Source organism: Dreissena polymorpha, chromosome 16 (genome assembly GCF_020536995.1).
Source record: "Dreissena polymorpha isolate Duluth1 chromosome 16, UMN_Dpol_1.0, whole genome shotgun sequence".
Taxonomy (NCBI): domain Eukaryota; kingdom Metazoa; phylum Mollusca; class Bivalvia; order Myida; family Dreissenidae; genus Dreissena; species Dreissena polymorpha.
This window is the reverse complement of record NC_068370.1, coordinates 17,479,860-17,495,232: the sequence shown is the minus strand read 5'-3', so window position 1 is coordinate 17,495,232 and position 15,373 is coordinate 17,479,860. Positions and strand designations below refer to the sequence as shown.

General features: G+C 38.0%; 2 protein-coding genes across 6 annotated transcripts in view; one reads left to right on the top strand and one right to left on the bottom strand.

The window, feature by feature from the left end:
* The window catches only part of LOC127862292 (E3 ubiquitin-protein ligase Rnf220-like), a 46,966-nt gene extending 42,353 nt beyond the window's left edge, over window positions 1-4,613 (top strand). For 2 of the 5 annotated variants that reach the window (XM_052401365.1, XM_052401364.1), the window contains 3 exons: window positions 785-948; window positions 1,487-1,561; window positions 2,715-4,613. In XM_052401365.1, coding sequence (XP_052257325.1) covers window positions 785-948; window positions 1,487-1,561; window positions 2,715-2,786 — 311 coding nt within the window. In that variant the 3' untranslated portion in view covers window positions 2,787-4,613. The remainder of the gene's footprint in view (window positions 1-784; window positions 949-1,486; window positions 1,562-2,714) is intronic. The other 3 variants (XR_008040535.1, XR_008040534.1, XR_008040533.1) reach the window with 3 other exon arrangements.
* Window positions 4,614-11,425: 6,812 nt separating this feature from the next.
* LOC127862297 (tubulin beta chain-like) overlaps window positions 11,426-15,373 on the bottom strand; it is an 8,625-nt gene continuing 4,677 nt past the window's right edge. The window contains exons 2-5 of the mRNA XM_052401372.1: window positions 15,318-15,373; window positions 14,248-14,483; window positions 13,824-13,943; window positions 11,426-12,571 (exon numbers count right to left, since the gene is read on the bottom strand). The exon at window positions 15,318-15,373 is cut by the window's right edge and continues 53 nt beyond it. Of these exons, the coding sequence (XP_052257332.1) occupies window positions 11,753-12,571; window positions 13,824-13,943; window positions 14,248-14,483; window positions 15,318-15,373 (1,231 nt within the window). The 3' untranslated portion in view covers window positions 11,426-11,752. The remainder of the gene's footprint in view (window positions 12,572-13,823; window positions 13,944-14,247; window positions 14,484-15,317) is intronic.

Genomic DNA, 15,373 nt, shown 5'->3' with positions numbered 1-15,373 from the left:
TATCATGAGGGGACTGGGCAGGCAAAGTTAGATAGCTCTGGCTGGCATTTTGACAGAATTATGTACCCTTTTAATACTTAGAAAATTTGGTTAAGTTTTTTGTTTAGGTCCACTTTATTCCTAAAGTATCAAAGCTATTGCTTTCATACTTGCAACACTTACTATATATCATACGGGGACTGAGCAGGCAAGTTATGTAACTCTCACTGGCATTTTGACAGAATTATAGCCCCTTTATACTTTGAAAAATTGAAAAATTTGTTAAGTTGTGTGTCTTGGTCCACTTTACTCCTAAAGTATCATAGCTATTGCTTTGAGACTTGGAACACTCGTTAACTATCATGAGGGGACAAGTTGCATAACTCTGGTCGTCATTTTGACAGAATTATGGCCTTTTTTGACTTAGGTAACTTTGAATATTTGGTTAAATTTAGTTTTTAGATCCACTTTACTTCTAAAGTATCAAGGCTATTGCTTTAAAACTTAAAATACTTTCATATTATCATGAGGGTACTGTACCTGGCAAGTTGAATTTGACCTTGACCTTTGAATGACCTTGACTCAAGGTCAAATTATCAAATTTTGCTTAAATTGCCATAACCTCTTTATTTATGATAAGATTTTATTGAAACTTTGACAAAACAACACTTACCTGACATACCACAATAGACTCCATCCAAGTTATCCATATTTATACAATTGGCTGCTGGTTTTCAAAATCTATTGAAATCTCTGATTGTATGCAACCATACAATTTTTTGTAAATGTGCCATCTGTGTGTCAGATATTGAGGGTGCCCACCACCCTGCCCCGGGGGTCAAGGTCAAGGTTGAGTTCAGTGAGGAGGCCTGTATTGGTGGCTCTGCCGGACAGATCATCACGGCCCTCAAATGTAAGCTGAAGGACCGCAGCAGAGAAGCAGCCGCCACAAAATGTCTGATCTGTATGGTGAGTTGCTCTGTCCCATCTGATGAGAAAATAGGGTTAATGCATGTGCGTGAAATGTCATCCCAGATTAGCCTGTGCAGTCTGCATAGGCTAATCAGGGACAACACTTTGTTGCTTAACTTAATTTTCGGTTTGAAGAGGCTTCCTTTAAGGTAAAATTTTCATAAAAGCGAAAAGTATCGTCCTTTCTTAGCCTGTGCCGACTGCACAGGTCAGATTGATGCTATGATGCATGTGCATTAACCCAAAGTTCTCCCGAACGTTGCTCATTAAATAATTTTTCTCAATATAATGCTTTGGTTCAGGTTTGTATTTAACCACATATCTCTCTAAATAAATTATCTGATTCTCTAAATAAAAATAGTAATATAAGACTTCTTCATTATAACTTGTATGTTTGAATGTGTGATACATAAAAAAATTGAGACGATAACTGTTAATCATTTAAACTATGAAGCCAGTTGAAATGTGATACTTTGATGTTTAAATGGTTCATGTAGGTTATTGTTAATGTCTTACCATATTTGTGTGTTTGCAGGAGCCCTACAGTAAGCCAGTGACATCAACTCAGTGCTGGCACGTACACTGTGAGGAGTGTTGGCTCAGAACCATGGTAATCCTTAGAACTATTGACGTGCATTCTGGGAAAACTGGGCTTAATGCATGTGTGGCAAGTGTCGTCCTAGATTAGCCTGTGAAGTTCACAGATGCTTATTAGGGACGACTCCACTGTTATGGTATTTATTGTTTAAATGAAGTCTCTTCTTTGAAAATCCAATTAAGGTGGAAAGTGTTGTCACTGATTAGCAGGGCAGACTGCACTTTTTTCCCTATTCACAGCTGTGTTGTTCCATGGATTGGTGTGTATTTGCAAATAAACACAATGATTCAGAAGTTTTTATGTGTAGGGATTTAACCATAGGAGAGTCACCCCTACTCTCAATTCAAAGGCTATGTATAAGGATTTCTAATAGATGTATATTTACTGGTTAACAACAACAATTAGGCATAACACAGCAATTACTGTGAAATAAATGATTTTATAGTAGCCACATGAAACAAATATTGTACTAAATCTATTTGTAGCAAAGACATTCTAAAGAAAATTACTAAACTATGTAACAAACACGTTTCGATTAATGCCCTTCATTTAAAATACATGTAAGAATTGATCTCAGAAGTATTATAACTAAATTTGTTAGTTAGTTACTTTGTGAGTTAATTCATTTTGTAAAATAGGTTGAAGATTCATCCATTCTTTTCTTCGTTCATTAATTTATTCATGCATTCCTTCAATTTAAATCATTATAATTCTGGAACATTCTGATTTAATGAGAGTTTGTTCTGTTTTAATGTCGGTCAAACTAACAATTCAAGCCAGGAGACCTATTTTCTGAATAACTAATTGTCAATGGATCGTTTTGTACAGGCCTATATAGAATGATTTGGAGTTCTGATGTGAAGGTGGATTAAACCAAAGGAGCCTGAGTTGTTCAATAACCAGTGATCAAAATGTTTTAAGATGCGTGAATTGACTGATTAACAACAATTGTGAAGTTATTTTGAGTTTCTAAAGGATGACACCATTACGTTTACAATTGAAATTTGAACTTAATTTGACTGCATTGTGTTAAGACCAGGACTTCTTGTTGCTCCTTTTACTGGGTAGTTTAATATCATCACGGTTGTTATTTGCATATAGAAAGATCAGTATTTATATTAAAAAAATGCATGTTTGATGAAGAAATTCTTATTATCCGTTTCAGGGTGCAAAGAAGTTGTGTCCACAATGTAACATGATTACCTCCCCTGCTGATCTCCGACGGATATACTTGTAGCACTTATCTCCCTTTGCAGAACTTTGTCAGATTAACCTCTAGCAAGCAGTTGCATCAATGCTTAAAACTGGTTCAGTTCTTTTAGCTATTAACTCAAATGATTTCAACCAGCTTATGGTGTTGAACATGCTTACCTGCATGCAAAGCTGTAGAAACTGTGTTAGCATGGTGCAACTTCATACATGTATAATGAACTGATTTTGAGACAAACTATTGTCCCACAAAAGGGTTTTGCACTCTTGACAGTTTATATGATGACACGTAGTATTTTCTAGATTTTTCGGGAAATAATTTCATCCAGTCTGATAAAATCGTTGATATTGATAACATAAATTGAGTGTTGCATTTTCTGTATTCTGTCTTGGATGACAGGATATAGCACAACCAGTAACCAGCTCTAAACAAAATATTAAATAATAATAAAATTATTATAATTATTATGCCCCCCTTCGAAGAAGAGGGGTATATTGCTTTGCACATGTCGGTCGGTCTGTCGGTCCGTCCACCAGGTGGTTTCCGGATGATAACTCAAGAACGCTTGGGGCTAGGATCATGAAACTTCATAGGTACATTGATCATGACTTGCAGATGACCCCTATTGATTTTGAGGGCACTAGGTCAAAGGTCAAGGTCACGGTGACCCGAAATAGTAAAATGGTTTCTGGATGATAACTCAAGAACGCATACGCCTACGATCATGAAACTTCATGGGTAGATTGATCATGACTTGCAGATGACCTCTATTGATTTTGAGGTTACTAGGTCAAAGGTCAAGGTCACGGTGACCCGAAATAGTAAAATGGTTTCCGGATGATAACTCAAGAACGCATACACCTAGGATCATGAAACTTCATGGGTAGATTGATCATGACTCGCAGATGACCCCTATCGATTTTGATGTCACTAGGTCAAAGGTCAAGGTCACGGTGACCCGAAATAGTAAAATGGTTTCCGGATGATAACTCAAGAACGCATACGCCTAGGATCATGAAACTTCATGGGTAGATTGATCATGACTCGCAGATGACCCCTATCGGTTTTGAGGTCACTAGGTCAAAGGTCAAGGTCACGGTGACCCGAAATAGTAAAATGGTTTTCGGATGATAACTCAAGAACGCATACGCCTAGGATCATTAAACTTCATAGGTAGATTGATCATGACTCGCAGATGACCCCTATTGATTTTGAGGTCACAAGTCAAAGGTCAAGGTCACGGTGACCCGAAATAGTAAAATGATTTTCGGATGATAACTCAAGAACGCTTTTGCCTAGGATCATGACACTTCATAGGTAGATTGATCGTGACTCGCAGATGACCCCTATTGATTTTCAGGTCACTAGGTCAAAGGTCAAGGTCACAGTAACAAAAATCGTATTCACACAATGGCTGCCACTACAACGGACAGCCCATATGGGGGGCATGCATGTTTTACAAACAGCCCTTGTTAAATTATAAATCATTTTTGATAAAATAATGCATTTATTGTAAAATGTACACGGTTTATTTATATGAAATACCCATTGCTTGCAAAAACTACTGATTTATCTGTTTGAAAGGTATTTGGTACTTTATTGTGAGGATTGTTCTATGTAGATATGGGAATGAGGGACCTTGTTATATGTGCATTCTTTGGTGTTTGCTAGAGTTTTAAATGCACCAAATAACCAAACATCACTTGTGCTATATTTATTTACACATAACTTTATTACTGAATCCTTTGTAAATTTATTCTAGTGATCGACTTACTGATTTGTTTGGTATTTCTTAGATTTCTTGTTTTTGTTACTGTCTTTGTTTGATATTAAGCAATAAATCATAATAATGTCTTGGATGTGCTTTGATTAATTGATATTAATAAAGGGTAACCGGTCTGTGTCATCATGGCCTGGTAGTGTGTCATTGTTTGAATACTGTACGTTCATGTTTCATGGTATCTTTTGAAAAACTTGCCACACACACTTTTTTGCCAGACCATAATCCCTGATAGGTTTGGTAAATGGTGGGACGAGATCAGGAAGATCAGATATATTTGCACCTTGTTAAGGAGAAAAAATCACAACGGCTTTTGTACAATATACAAACCGCACTTTGTCAGTTAAGGAATTAGACCATTATGGCATTGCAGTGTGTGACTTGAAGAAAGATTTCAAAATGATTAAATAAAGGGCAAGGTTTGAGTTACCAACACTAAAAATATTTATGCTTGGGACAAAGTGTTTGATAAACGTATGTTGGCCTCCTCCCCCCCCCCCCTCCAGCCTCTTGACACTTGCACATTTACTATCTACCAATAACACCCAGTCTCACGTTGGTATTTACCTAATTTGGACATTAATGGACTATTTGATGGTTAACTAGATTTTGTCGTTTGCTCCACCTCACATGACTTGTTGCTTACGTCCATAATCAATCCATCCATATCGCCCAATCTCGCTTTGGCCTTGACTTATTTGGACTTGAATTAATTAAAAACGTTCTTCTGTATCAGGTAGATCTCAATGATATATTTTCGTTTATCGTGCACAAACACACACTCGTACAACTATTTGATGCTTAGAACACGACCTATGACCTATTCATATCTACCTGTATCAAACACTCTCACTTTGATCTTATTTTGATATGAAATCTTTCATAAGAGCTATTAATATTTTTATGCCCCAGAACATAGGTTCTGGGGGCATATTAAAATCGCACCGTCCGTTAGTTAGTCCGTCCGTCCGTCCAGATTAGTTTCCGCTCAATAAGTCAAGCAATTGTCATCAGATCTTCACCAAACTTCACGAAAATGTGTAAGGCAATAACATTTAGGTAAAGTTCGATAATCGGCCAAATTGACCCAGACACTCCTGAGTAACGGCCCTTGAATCATCGCATTTTTTTTATCGTTTTCGCTCAATAACTCGAGCAAATGTCATTGAATCTTCGCCACACTCCATGAAAATGTGTAATCCAATAACATCTTGGTCAAATTCGATAATCTGCCATATTGACCCAGACACTCCTGAGTTACGACCCTTGAATCATCGAAAAAGTGCGTGTTTTTTTCTCGTTTCCGCTCAATAACTCGAGCAAATGTCATAGATTCGCCACACTTCATAAAAATGTGTAAGATCATAACATCTAGGTCAAGTTCGATATCAGCCAAATTGACCAAGACACTCCCGACTAACGGCCCTTGAATCATCGAAAAATTTCCGCTCAATAACTCAAGCAATTGTCATCGGATCTTCACCAAACTTCACAAAAATGTGTAAGGCACTAAAATCTAGATAAAGTTTAATAATCAGCCAAATTTATCCAGGCACTTCTGAGTTATTGCCCACAGATCATCAAAAAATAGCATTTCCACTCAATTACTCAAGTAATTGTCCTCGGATCATCACCACACTTTATGATGTAACCTTCATATTTGGTATGCATGTGTACATGGACAAGGCCTTTCCATACGCACACAAATCTTGACCCCTGTGTCCATGACCTTGAAGTTAGGGCCGGTCATTTAGGTTTCGAAAATTTGTTCTGTTATTTAGCTGTTTTACATAACTATCAACGCGTTTTTCGGGGGCACATGTCAACCGATGGAGACAGCTCTTGTTTGGTTAATAATATTTTGTTGCTTTTACTAGCAAGACTTATCCAAATCAGCCTGTAGTCGCAAAATTTCGTGATTAACTAGATTGTACTGGTTCGTATTGACTTCACACTTTATACTGAAAGAGTAGTTTCAGAACATGATCTCCATCACAACTGCAGTTTTTTAGCAGAAACCGTTGATGGTTTTTGCAGTTAAAAAGTTCTTGCCTTAACCAGACTGGTCCAAAATTCACTCCCAAAACTCGGTATTCGTGTTATAAACGTACACACAGTTTCCGTAAATATCTACCGGTACATAAAATTCCAGATATTTAGAGTAAGCAATTTTGTTTTAGTAACAGTGGCCCTTGTTTTAGTAACAGTGGCCCTTACCCCCCCCCCCCCCCCCTCCCCACCACACACACCGCTCCAATTCTATTCCCTAGCTAGATCACCATGCAAGCTTGCTTAATCACAATTTCCACCAAGGTTTGTCAATGCAAACTAAAGCTATTGAACGGAAATTACATGCTAAATGTTTGTCTATGTTTAGTAACAGTGACCTTGACCTTAAACCAACTGACTGCAAATGCTTTATTAAGCTCTTTCTTCGTGTAAGCTACATATACACAACATGTCAATGCTACATTTACATCCAAACTAAAGTATACTGGAGTCCCCACAGGCTAATCAGGGACGACACTTTCCGCCTAATCTTGATTTTCGGTAAGGAGAGACTTTCTTGAAACTAAAAATACCATAAAAGCGGAAATGTCGTCCCTGATTAGCCTGCGCAACTGCACAGGCTAATCTGGGACGACACTTTACGCACATGCTTTAAGCCTAGTTTTCTCAGAACGCGGCTCAAAAAATCGACCCTTAACGACTTGTGCGACGCCTCCCGCCCACTCGCCGCGCACCATACCCCAATCTTTTTACCAGGATTTTAAACTTCGGTGAAAACCTTGTTAATGACATATACGTTAATCACTAAACTTGATTTGTGTTTTGATTAATGGATATTATGGATGATTTCTGCAAAATATAAGCCATAGACAGTTGCTTTTTACGAGACGCGCTAACATACGTTTTGTTAAAGTATTATTTTATCTTCGAAGTACTCAGTAACGTGAATACAGATGTGGTTTCCGGACGCTGAACTTTAATCAATATATTAGTCACTCATCAGGTCGGTCATGCTTTGATACACTTTGTACTTAATCAAATAATGTATTCGTTTGATCAAACGAATTCGATATCCCTTTCATTCATTCGTTCGTATGATCGTTCGTTCGTTCGATCGTTCGATCGTTCGTTCGCTCATTCATTCATTCATTCTTTCTTTCTTTCTTTTTTTCTTTTTGTTTTCTTTCTTTTTTTCACTTCTAAAATGCAAACGTATAAATGCCTCTGTTCAATTGAACTTGTACACAAAAGGATTCATTAACACAATAAGTGAGCGTTCTTCTCTATTGTCTCGAGCAAATTAACAATACACTAAATTGATCAGATTGTTGATTAAATGTGTGCTACCTTTGATTGACCTACTTGAAAGGAATAAGTGAACATACCTCTAAAATGGCTACAAAAAATAAGAAATTAAGTGGTAATATATTTTTATAATAATTAACAGCCTATTAATTTCAGCCGAGATTTTGTTTTTGTTTTGATGGATTTGATGTTCATGTTTAAAAATATCGTAATCTGTTTTTCGTTTTATAATTATTGTAAATTTCAATACACATTTAACTATAAAGCGATCAGGTCTCTGCGTGGGACAATGCGAACAGCTTGATTTTTTTCATCAGAATAACGTTTTCTTAATGAGAACATAACATTTTCAGCTCACCTGTCACAAAGTGACACGGTGATCTTATGTGATCGTGTGATGTCCGGCGTCCGTCGTGCGTGCGTGCGTCCGTCAACAATTTGTTTGTATAGACAATAGAGGTCACAGTTTTCATCCAATCTTTATGAAATTTGGTCACAATGTTTATCTTGATGAAATCTGGGTCGGGATTGTATTTGGGTCATCTGGGGTCAAAAACTAGGTCACTTTGTCAAATAATAGAAAAACATTGTGTAGACAATAGAGGTCACATTTTTCATCCAATCTTTATGAAATTTTGTCAGAATGTATATCTTGATAAAATCTGGATTGGGATTGTATTTGGGTCATCTGGGGTCAGAAACTAGGTCACTAGGTCAAATCATAGAAAAACCTTGAGTAGACAATAAAGGACACAGTTTTCATCAGATCTTAATGAAATATGGTCAGAATGTTTGTCTTGTTAAAATCTGGGTTGGGATCGAATTTGGGTCATCTAGGGTCAAACACTAGGTCACTAGGTCAAAGTTAAAAAAAAACTTGTGTAGACAGTAGAGGTCACAGTTTTCATCCAATCTTAATAAAATTTGGTCAGAATGTTAATCTTGATGAAATCTGGGTTGGGATTGTATTTGGGTCATCTGGGGTCAAAAACTAAGTAACTAGGTCAAATAATAGAAAAACCTTGTGTAGACAATACGGGTCACAGTTTTCATCCAATCTTTATGAAATTTGGTCAGAATGTTTATCTTGATAAAATCTGGATTGGGATTGTATTTGGGTCATCTGTGGTCAGAAACTAGGTCACTAGGTCAAATCATAGAAAAACCTTGTGTAGACAATAGAGGTCACAGTTTTCATCAGATCTTAATGAAATATGGTCAGAATGTTTGTCTTGTTAAAATTTGCGTTGGGATCGAATTTGGGTCATCTAGGGTCAAAAACAAGGTCACTAGGTCAAAGTTTAAAAAACACTTGTGTAGACAGTAGAGGTCACAGTTTTCATCCAATCTTAATAAAATTTGGCCAGAATGTTAATCTTGATGAAATCTGGGTTGGGATTGTATTTGGGTCATCCGGGGTCAAAAACTAGGCAACTAGGTCAAATAATTGAAAAACCTTGTGTAGGCAATAGAGACCACAGTTTTCATCCAATCTTTATGAAAATTGGTCAGAATTTTAATCTTAATGAAATCTGCGTTGGGATTATATTTGGAGCATCTGGGATCAGAAACTAGGTCACTAGGTCAAATCATAGAAAAACATTGTGTAGAATATAGAGGTCACAGTTTTCATCAGATCTTAATGAAATATGGTCAGAATGTTTGTCTTGTTAAAATCTGGTTTGGAATTGTATTTCGGGTCATCTGGGGTCAAAAACTAAGTCACTAGGTCAAATCATAGAAAGACCTTGTGTAGACAATAGAGATCACAGTTTTCCATCAGATATTTATGAAAATTTGTCAGAATGTTTATCTTGATGAAATCTGGATTGGGATTGTATTTGGGTCATCTGGGGTCAGAAACTAGGTCACTAGGTCAAATCATAGAACAAATTTTATTAGTCTCTTATAGAAATGTTTATCTGTTCTAGACATGTTTTGTTTTCTCGTCTATTGATTTAAATTTATACATGTGGATTTAATAAAACATTGATTTTCAGATGCTTACTTTTATTTACTGACCCAAAACATGGTATTTATTGACCATTACTATCAAGATTACTACAAAAATTTATGTGGCTATTCCAGCCAATATCCTGACATTTAATGGATTTACATTTACACTACTAAGCATACTTGTTTGCAAATGTCCGTCCATCTGTGTATATTACACATAATGACCCTCTTGATGTATAAAAGTCTCGTGAGCCTTGGGTATGTTATGATAATAGAATTATATAAATTCGCAAACTATCAGACAATATATCGATTTTCTTTAAATTCGTCAAAATCTGTAGCAACAATTTCAACAGCAGCCCATGTTATAGTAAACACAATAACTCAGCTATTGAATTGAATAATTGAAACAAAAACTTCTTTTTTTTTCAGAGTATCGTATTCTTTTGGTAGGCAAGACGGGGTCGGGGAAAAGTTCGACCGGAAATTCCATTCTTGGACGCATGGCTTTCAAAGCATCGTTAGGACTTGGTTCCATAACCAAGGCTACGGACTTTGCCGAAGAGGTCATCGGCGGTCGTAGGGTGGTAGTCGTGGACACTCCAGGATTTTACGACACTTTAAAAGGAAATCAGCTTATTTCAAAAGAGCTCATCAAGGTTTATTCGTATCTGTCACCCGGTTTTCATTCTCTGCTTTTCGTCACCAGTCCGGATCGCTTCACCAAAGAATGTGTCAAAACACTGAAACTGATTTACAAAGCGTTTGGACCAAACGTTTCAAAATTTGTTATAATCGTTGTCACTCATCGCGATCGGTTGGAAAAGGGCAGAACTTCTCTTCAGGACATTATTTCTACTGGCAATCCAGAATTCCAAGCCTTCTTCGAAGCTTGTGATAGTAGAATTTTTGCAATTGACAATACTATGTCTGGTTACGAGAACTCTTGCCAAATAACTGATTTATTTTCACAAATAAACGAGGTAATGAAAATGTCAGGAGGGCGCTGTTTCACAAATCTGCAGTTTCAGACAATGAAATTGTATAAACGCCTTGGTAGAATCGACGGAGAGACGAATGTAAAAAAAGCTCGCCATTGTTTATTTAAGCGTCTGTCGACCCGATATGGGTTGGAGGAACAAAGCGTATGGAGCCCAACAAGCGTTGAAAATAAAAAACTGAACATGACTTTGAAACTTTTACAGAATCGAGAATTTGATCAATTGAACTTGCAAGAAACAGACGACAATGATAGCGCAGACGAGCTTGAAACAGACGATTTGTCAGACGTTAAAAACCCATCATTTCTTGATAGATTGGTTATATTCTTTTCAAGGCTTTTCAAAACGCTTTTTGACTCTGTTGATAATCCTTAAAAGTTTGTTTGCAGTATACTTTTGCGCAAAACAACACAAGTTTCCGGAAATTAAATTATTCTCACCGTATAAACGTGTAGTATCGGAAGCTCACCCTAAGAGAGACCACGAAAGGCAACATAAACATGTTGGATATAAAGTGACCTAATCTATCTTTGGAGTTAAAAATCCATATATAATAAGTGATGATTATCTCGTATTCCCTCACACTCGCTCTCTCTCAACCATGTTAAAGGAGATTTGTTTTATGTTTTATTTTGGTCAATGTTTATACTTAGTACATTATAGTCTCGATCAGACAATAAAACCATTCAGCGAGCGTTGTTATATCAAGTACCACTATATGTGATACATATTGAGTAGTTCAATAACTCTGAATCTGAATATAAATAAACAAAATAAATCATATAAAAGTTTAAGCAAATCACGAACCATTTGACGATTAAAAGTGCATATTATAAAAGACATATATAAAAGGTCAATAGCCTCGTTCTATACATTCACGATATTCTCAAAACATACATCACAAAGATTATCAATAAATAAAAACTAACACTTGAAGTCAGTTATGCCTCCTCTTCCTCCTCTCCCTCCGCGGCTTCCTCCTCCTCCTCCTCACAAGTTGCGTCCTGGTACTGCTGGTACTCGGACACCAGGTCGTTCATGTTCGACTCGGCCTCGGTGAACTCCATCTCGTCCATACCCTCGCCGGTGTACCAGTGAAGGAAAGCCTTGCGACGGAACATGGCCGTGAACTGCTCGGAAACGCGCTTAAAGATTTCTTGAATAGCCGTCGTATTACCAACGAACGTAGCGGACATTTTAAGACCACGTGGTGGAACGTCGCAGACGGCGGTTTTAACGTTGTTCGGAATCCATTCCACGAAATACGCACTGTTCTTACTCTGGACGTTCAGCATTTGTTCGTCGACCTCCTTCATTGACATCCGGCCACGAAACATGGCGGCGACGGTAAGGTATCGCCCATGACGCGGATCGCACGCCGCCATCATGTTTTTTGCGTCGAACATCTGCTGAGTCAGCTCCGGAACCGTTAATGCGCGGTACTGCTGGCTCCCGCGCGATGTTAGCGGCGCGAAACCGGGCACAAAGAAATGGAGACGCGGGAAGGGAACCATGTTGACAGCCAGCTTACGGAGGTCAGCGTTCAGCTGCCCCGGGAATCGTAAGCACGTGGTGATGCCGGACATGGTGGCAGAAACTAAGTGGTTCAGGTCGCCGTAAGTGGGCGTGGTCAATTTGAGCGTCCGGAAGCAGATGTCATACAGGGCCTCGTTGTCAATGCAGAAAGTTTCATCTGTGTTTTCTACGAGTTGATGGATGGACAGTGTCGCGTTGTAAGGTTCGACAACCGTGTCCGAGACCTGTAAAGCACGTACACTATTGTATTAGGGTTACGCAAAATGTATAATCAACAGAGCCACGAGGACCCGCGGCGACCACCTGTGTTCAACATTCACTGCCATGTTATGGAGCTCAGCCACCCAAATGCGGCTTCGTCACACGGATATCAAGATTATGTGGACGCCGAATACTAAAACCGCGTAGTCTGTAGAGGGTAACCCAAAGAATATTTGTGTGTAAGGGATCTGTAGAGGCCATATTGTATGAGTCAAAATAATTAAAGTTACCGGTATTCGTTCGTGAGTCGCCGCAGGGACGTGTTTTGAAATTCTTTTAAACACCTACGATCGGCTTCTGAGAAATTTAACGAAAATTGCCACGCCCCCCTTCCGTTTGCTATTTTTTACAAATCGATTTATAAGGGATTTGGTAGACGAAGCTAATGTCTATGAAAACTATTTCATAATCGGGGTATCGCTTTCTGCGAAAATGTTTACTAGTTTTAAAAGCGCTTTGATGACATGGCAACACTATTTTAAAGATATGTATTTGTTGACGGACAATCCTAGATACGTTCTTGCATAATTGATCAGCTAGAAACCAATCAAAAGGTTTCAGAATAGAATGTTTTTGAAGAAATATGTTTACTAATGACACCGGGAGGTGAATCCGCCTCCCACTTCGAGCGCGTGTGAGCTAATTAGCACCGTGACCAGATCTATAAAATGCGATTGTTCATTGAATCTTATTAATTATTCAGTAATCAGTTAAACTGCATTTTTGTACAAAAAATATAATAACATATTTTCATTATGGTTAAACAGTAATAGATATTTATCACCTTCTCATGGTTTATGTACATTTAATCCCGTGCTTACTCACAATCATGCGGAAAGATACACACCCTTTATATCCATTTGCAAAAAGCTTTAAGCAGACGGAAGTTCTTGAAAAAAATCTAATCTGGTACTGGACTTAAATACCATTGAGAGCACATACTTATTGCTTCAATATGTTTTTCACATATTCAGAAACGTATCGTACATTGATTTGGTTACATCAATATTACCATCTTTTAATGTTGATTGTACGCTAAGCAAGCTTGTTTTATTTTGTTGTTTGTGATGCTTTTGTTGTATTATGCCATTATATGTACGTGTATACATCGATGTGAGCAGTTTTAAATTCGGGAGCAATAGGTAAAAGGGCGGACGAGCAAATGGTGTGTTTTGGGGGGAAAAACGGAAGTTCGAGGTTGATGCCGAGGGTTACCTTTGGTGATGGCATCACGGAAAAGGTGGTCATGATGCGGTCCGGGTACTCCTCCCGGATCTTGCTGATCAGCAGCGTCCCCATGCCACTTCCAGTACCTCCTCCTAGCGAGTGCGTCAACTGGAAGACAGAGACAACGTCCGTTAATATTATAATGAGCATGATGAAGTCATATCTCAATGATGTTTGTTTTGGATATATCGGTACCTTGTATAGTATCGTACGAGACACACATACAAAACCTATTAAAAAGAAATGGGTCAACCATAATCGTTTTGAAGCTTTCAAGTGCATTCGAATTTTTAAAACAAGTGTTCTGCAATGATACATGGGCGTTATTCTGGGTAAACGTTTGATACATACTAGAATATTAATGTTAGTTACTCGGTTGTGTATGTCGTTAACATTTAAATTTCTATTTTACCTGAAACCCTTGGAGGCAGTCGCAGTTTTCTGCCTCTTTCCGGATGACCTCAAGGACTGTGTCGACTAGTTCAGCACCTTCCGTGTAGTGGCCTTTAGCCCAGTTGTTCCCCGCTCCGGATTGTCCGAACACGAAGTTGTCGGGCCTGAATAGCGCCCCGAATGGTCCCGATCTGACCGAATCCATGGTCCCCGGCTCAAGGTCCAACAGAATGGCTCGAGGCACATACTTGCTACCTGCAATATTAATGTGATACACATTTTTTTAAATACAAATTCGAAGACGTGGGGGGGGGGGTGAAATTCGATTTTCAACCGTCATCAACGCGATACATGCAACACCTTTACATAAGCTGCTGGTTAATAAAGCAGGAGAAAAAGACGATTACTGACATTGAGCAACATACAAAAGGTCAAGGTCAAAGTGGCATTGTTTTCTGTATATTCTTTTTCGCATTATAGATTGGAAACGCTTGGACACATGATCATTAAAAACGGTATGCTGGTTACTCGGAATAAAATAAAGACGCCTTTTAATTTTGAGGTAAACGGGTAAAAGGTCAAGGTCATATGGGCTTGTCAGCAGGAAGAACCCTTAATATTATGATATCAATGTGAACAAACAATATTTAAAAAAATACTTAACATTTGCACATTTATGACTTAGCTGCGCGGGTGAGGGCATACATAATTTCTTGTTTAAAGCACATTCTAACACTAACAATATGCTTTTTGATTTTACTATACCTAAGAACACACTTGTCGTTGCTTATTGATACCACATATACAACAAAAAGTCTATTCACAACTAAAGTTATCACTTAAATTGGAGAAATACTTTTCAAGTCATAAGCTGCAAAATGTTATAACATACTTATATGGGTATTGGGTAAACTTACTATTGACTGCGTTTTAAAGACAATTTTGGGTAGAAATATTAGTCACGTGTTTTGACAGTTCTTTAGTCTTATCCATTTGACAATTCACATAAGGTGCATATTATACAAGTGCAAATGTGAACTATTATATAACGCTGTCACATTGGTGACTTTCGGTTTCCCTTATGCGTACCGGAAGCTTCGTTAAAGTAGACGTTAATCCTCTCCAACTGCGTGTCCGCGTCGCCA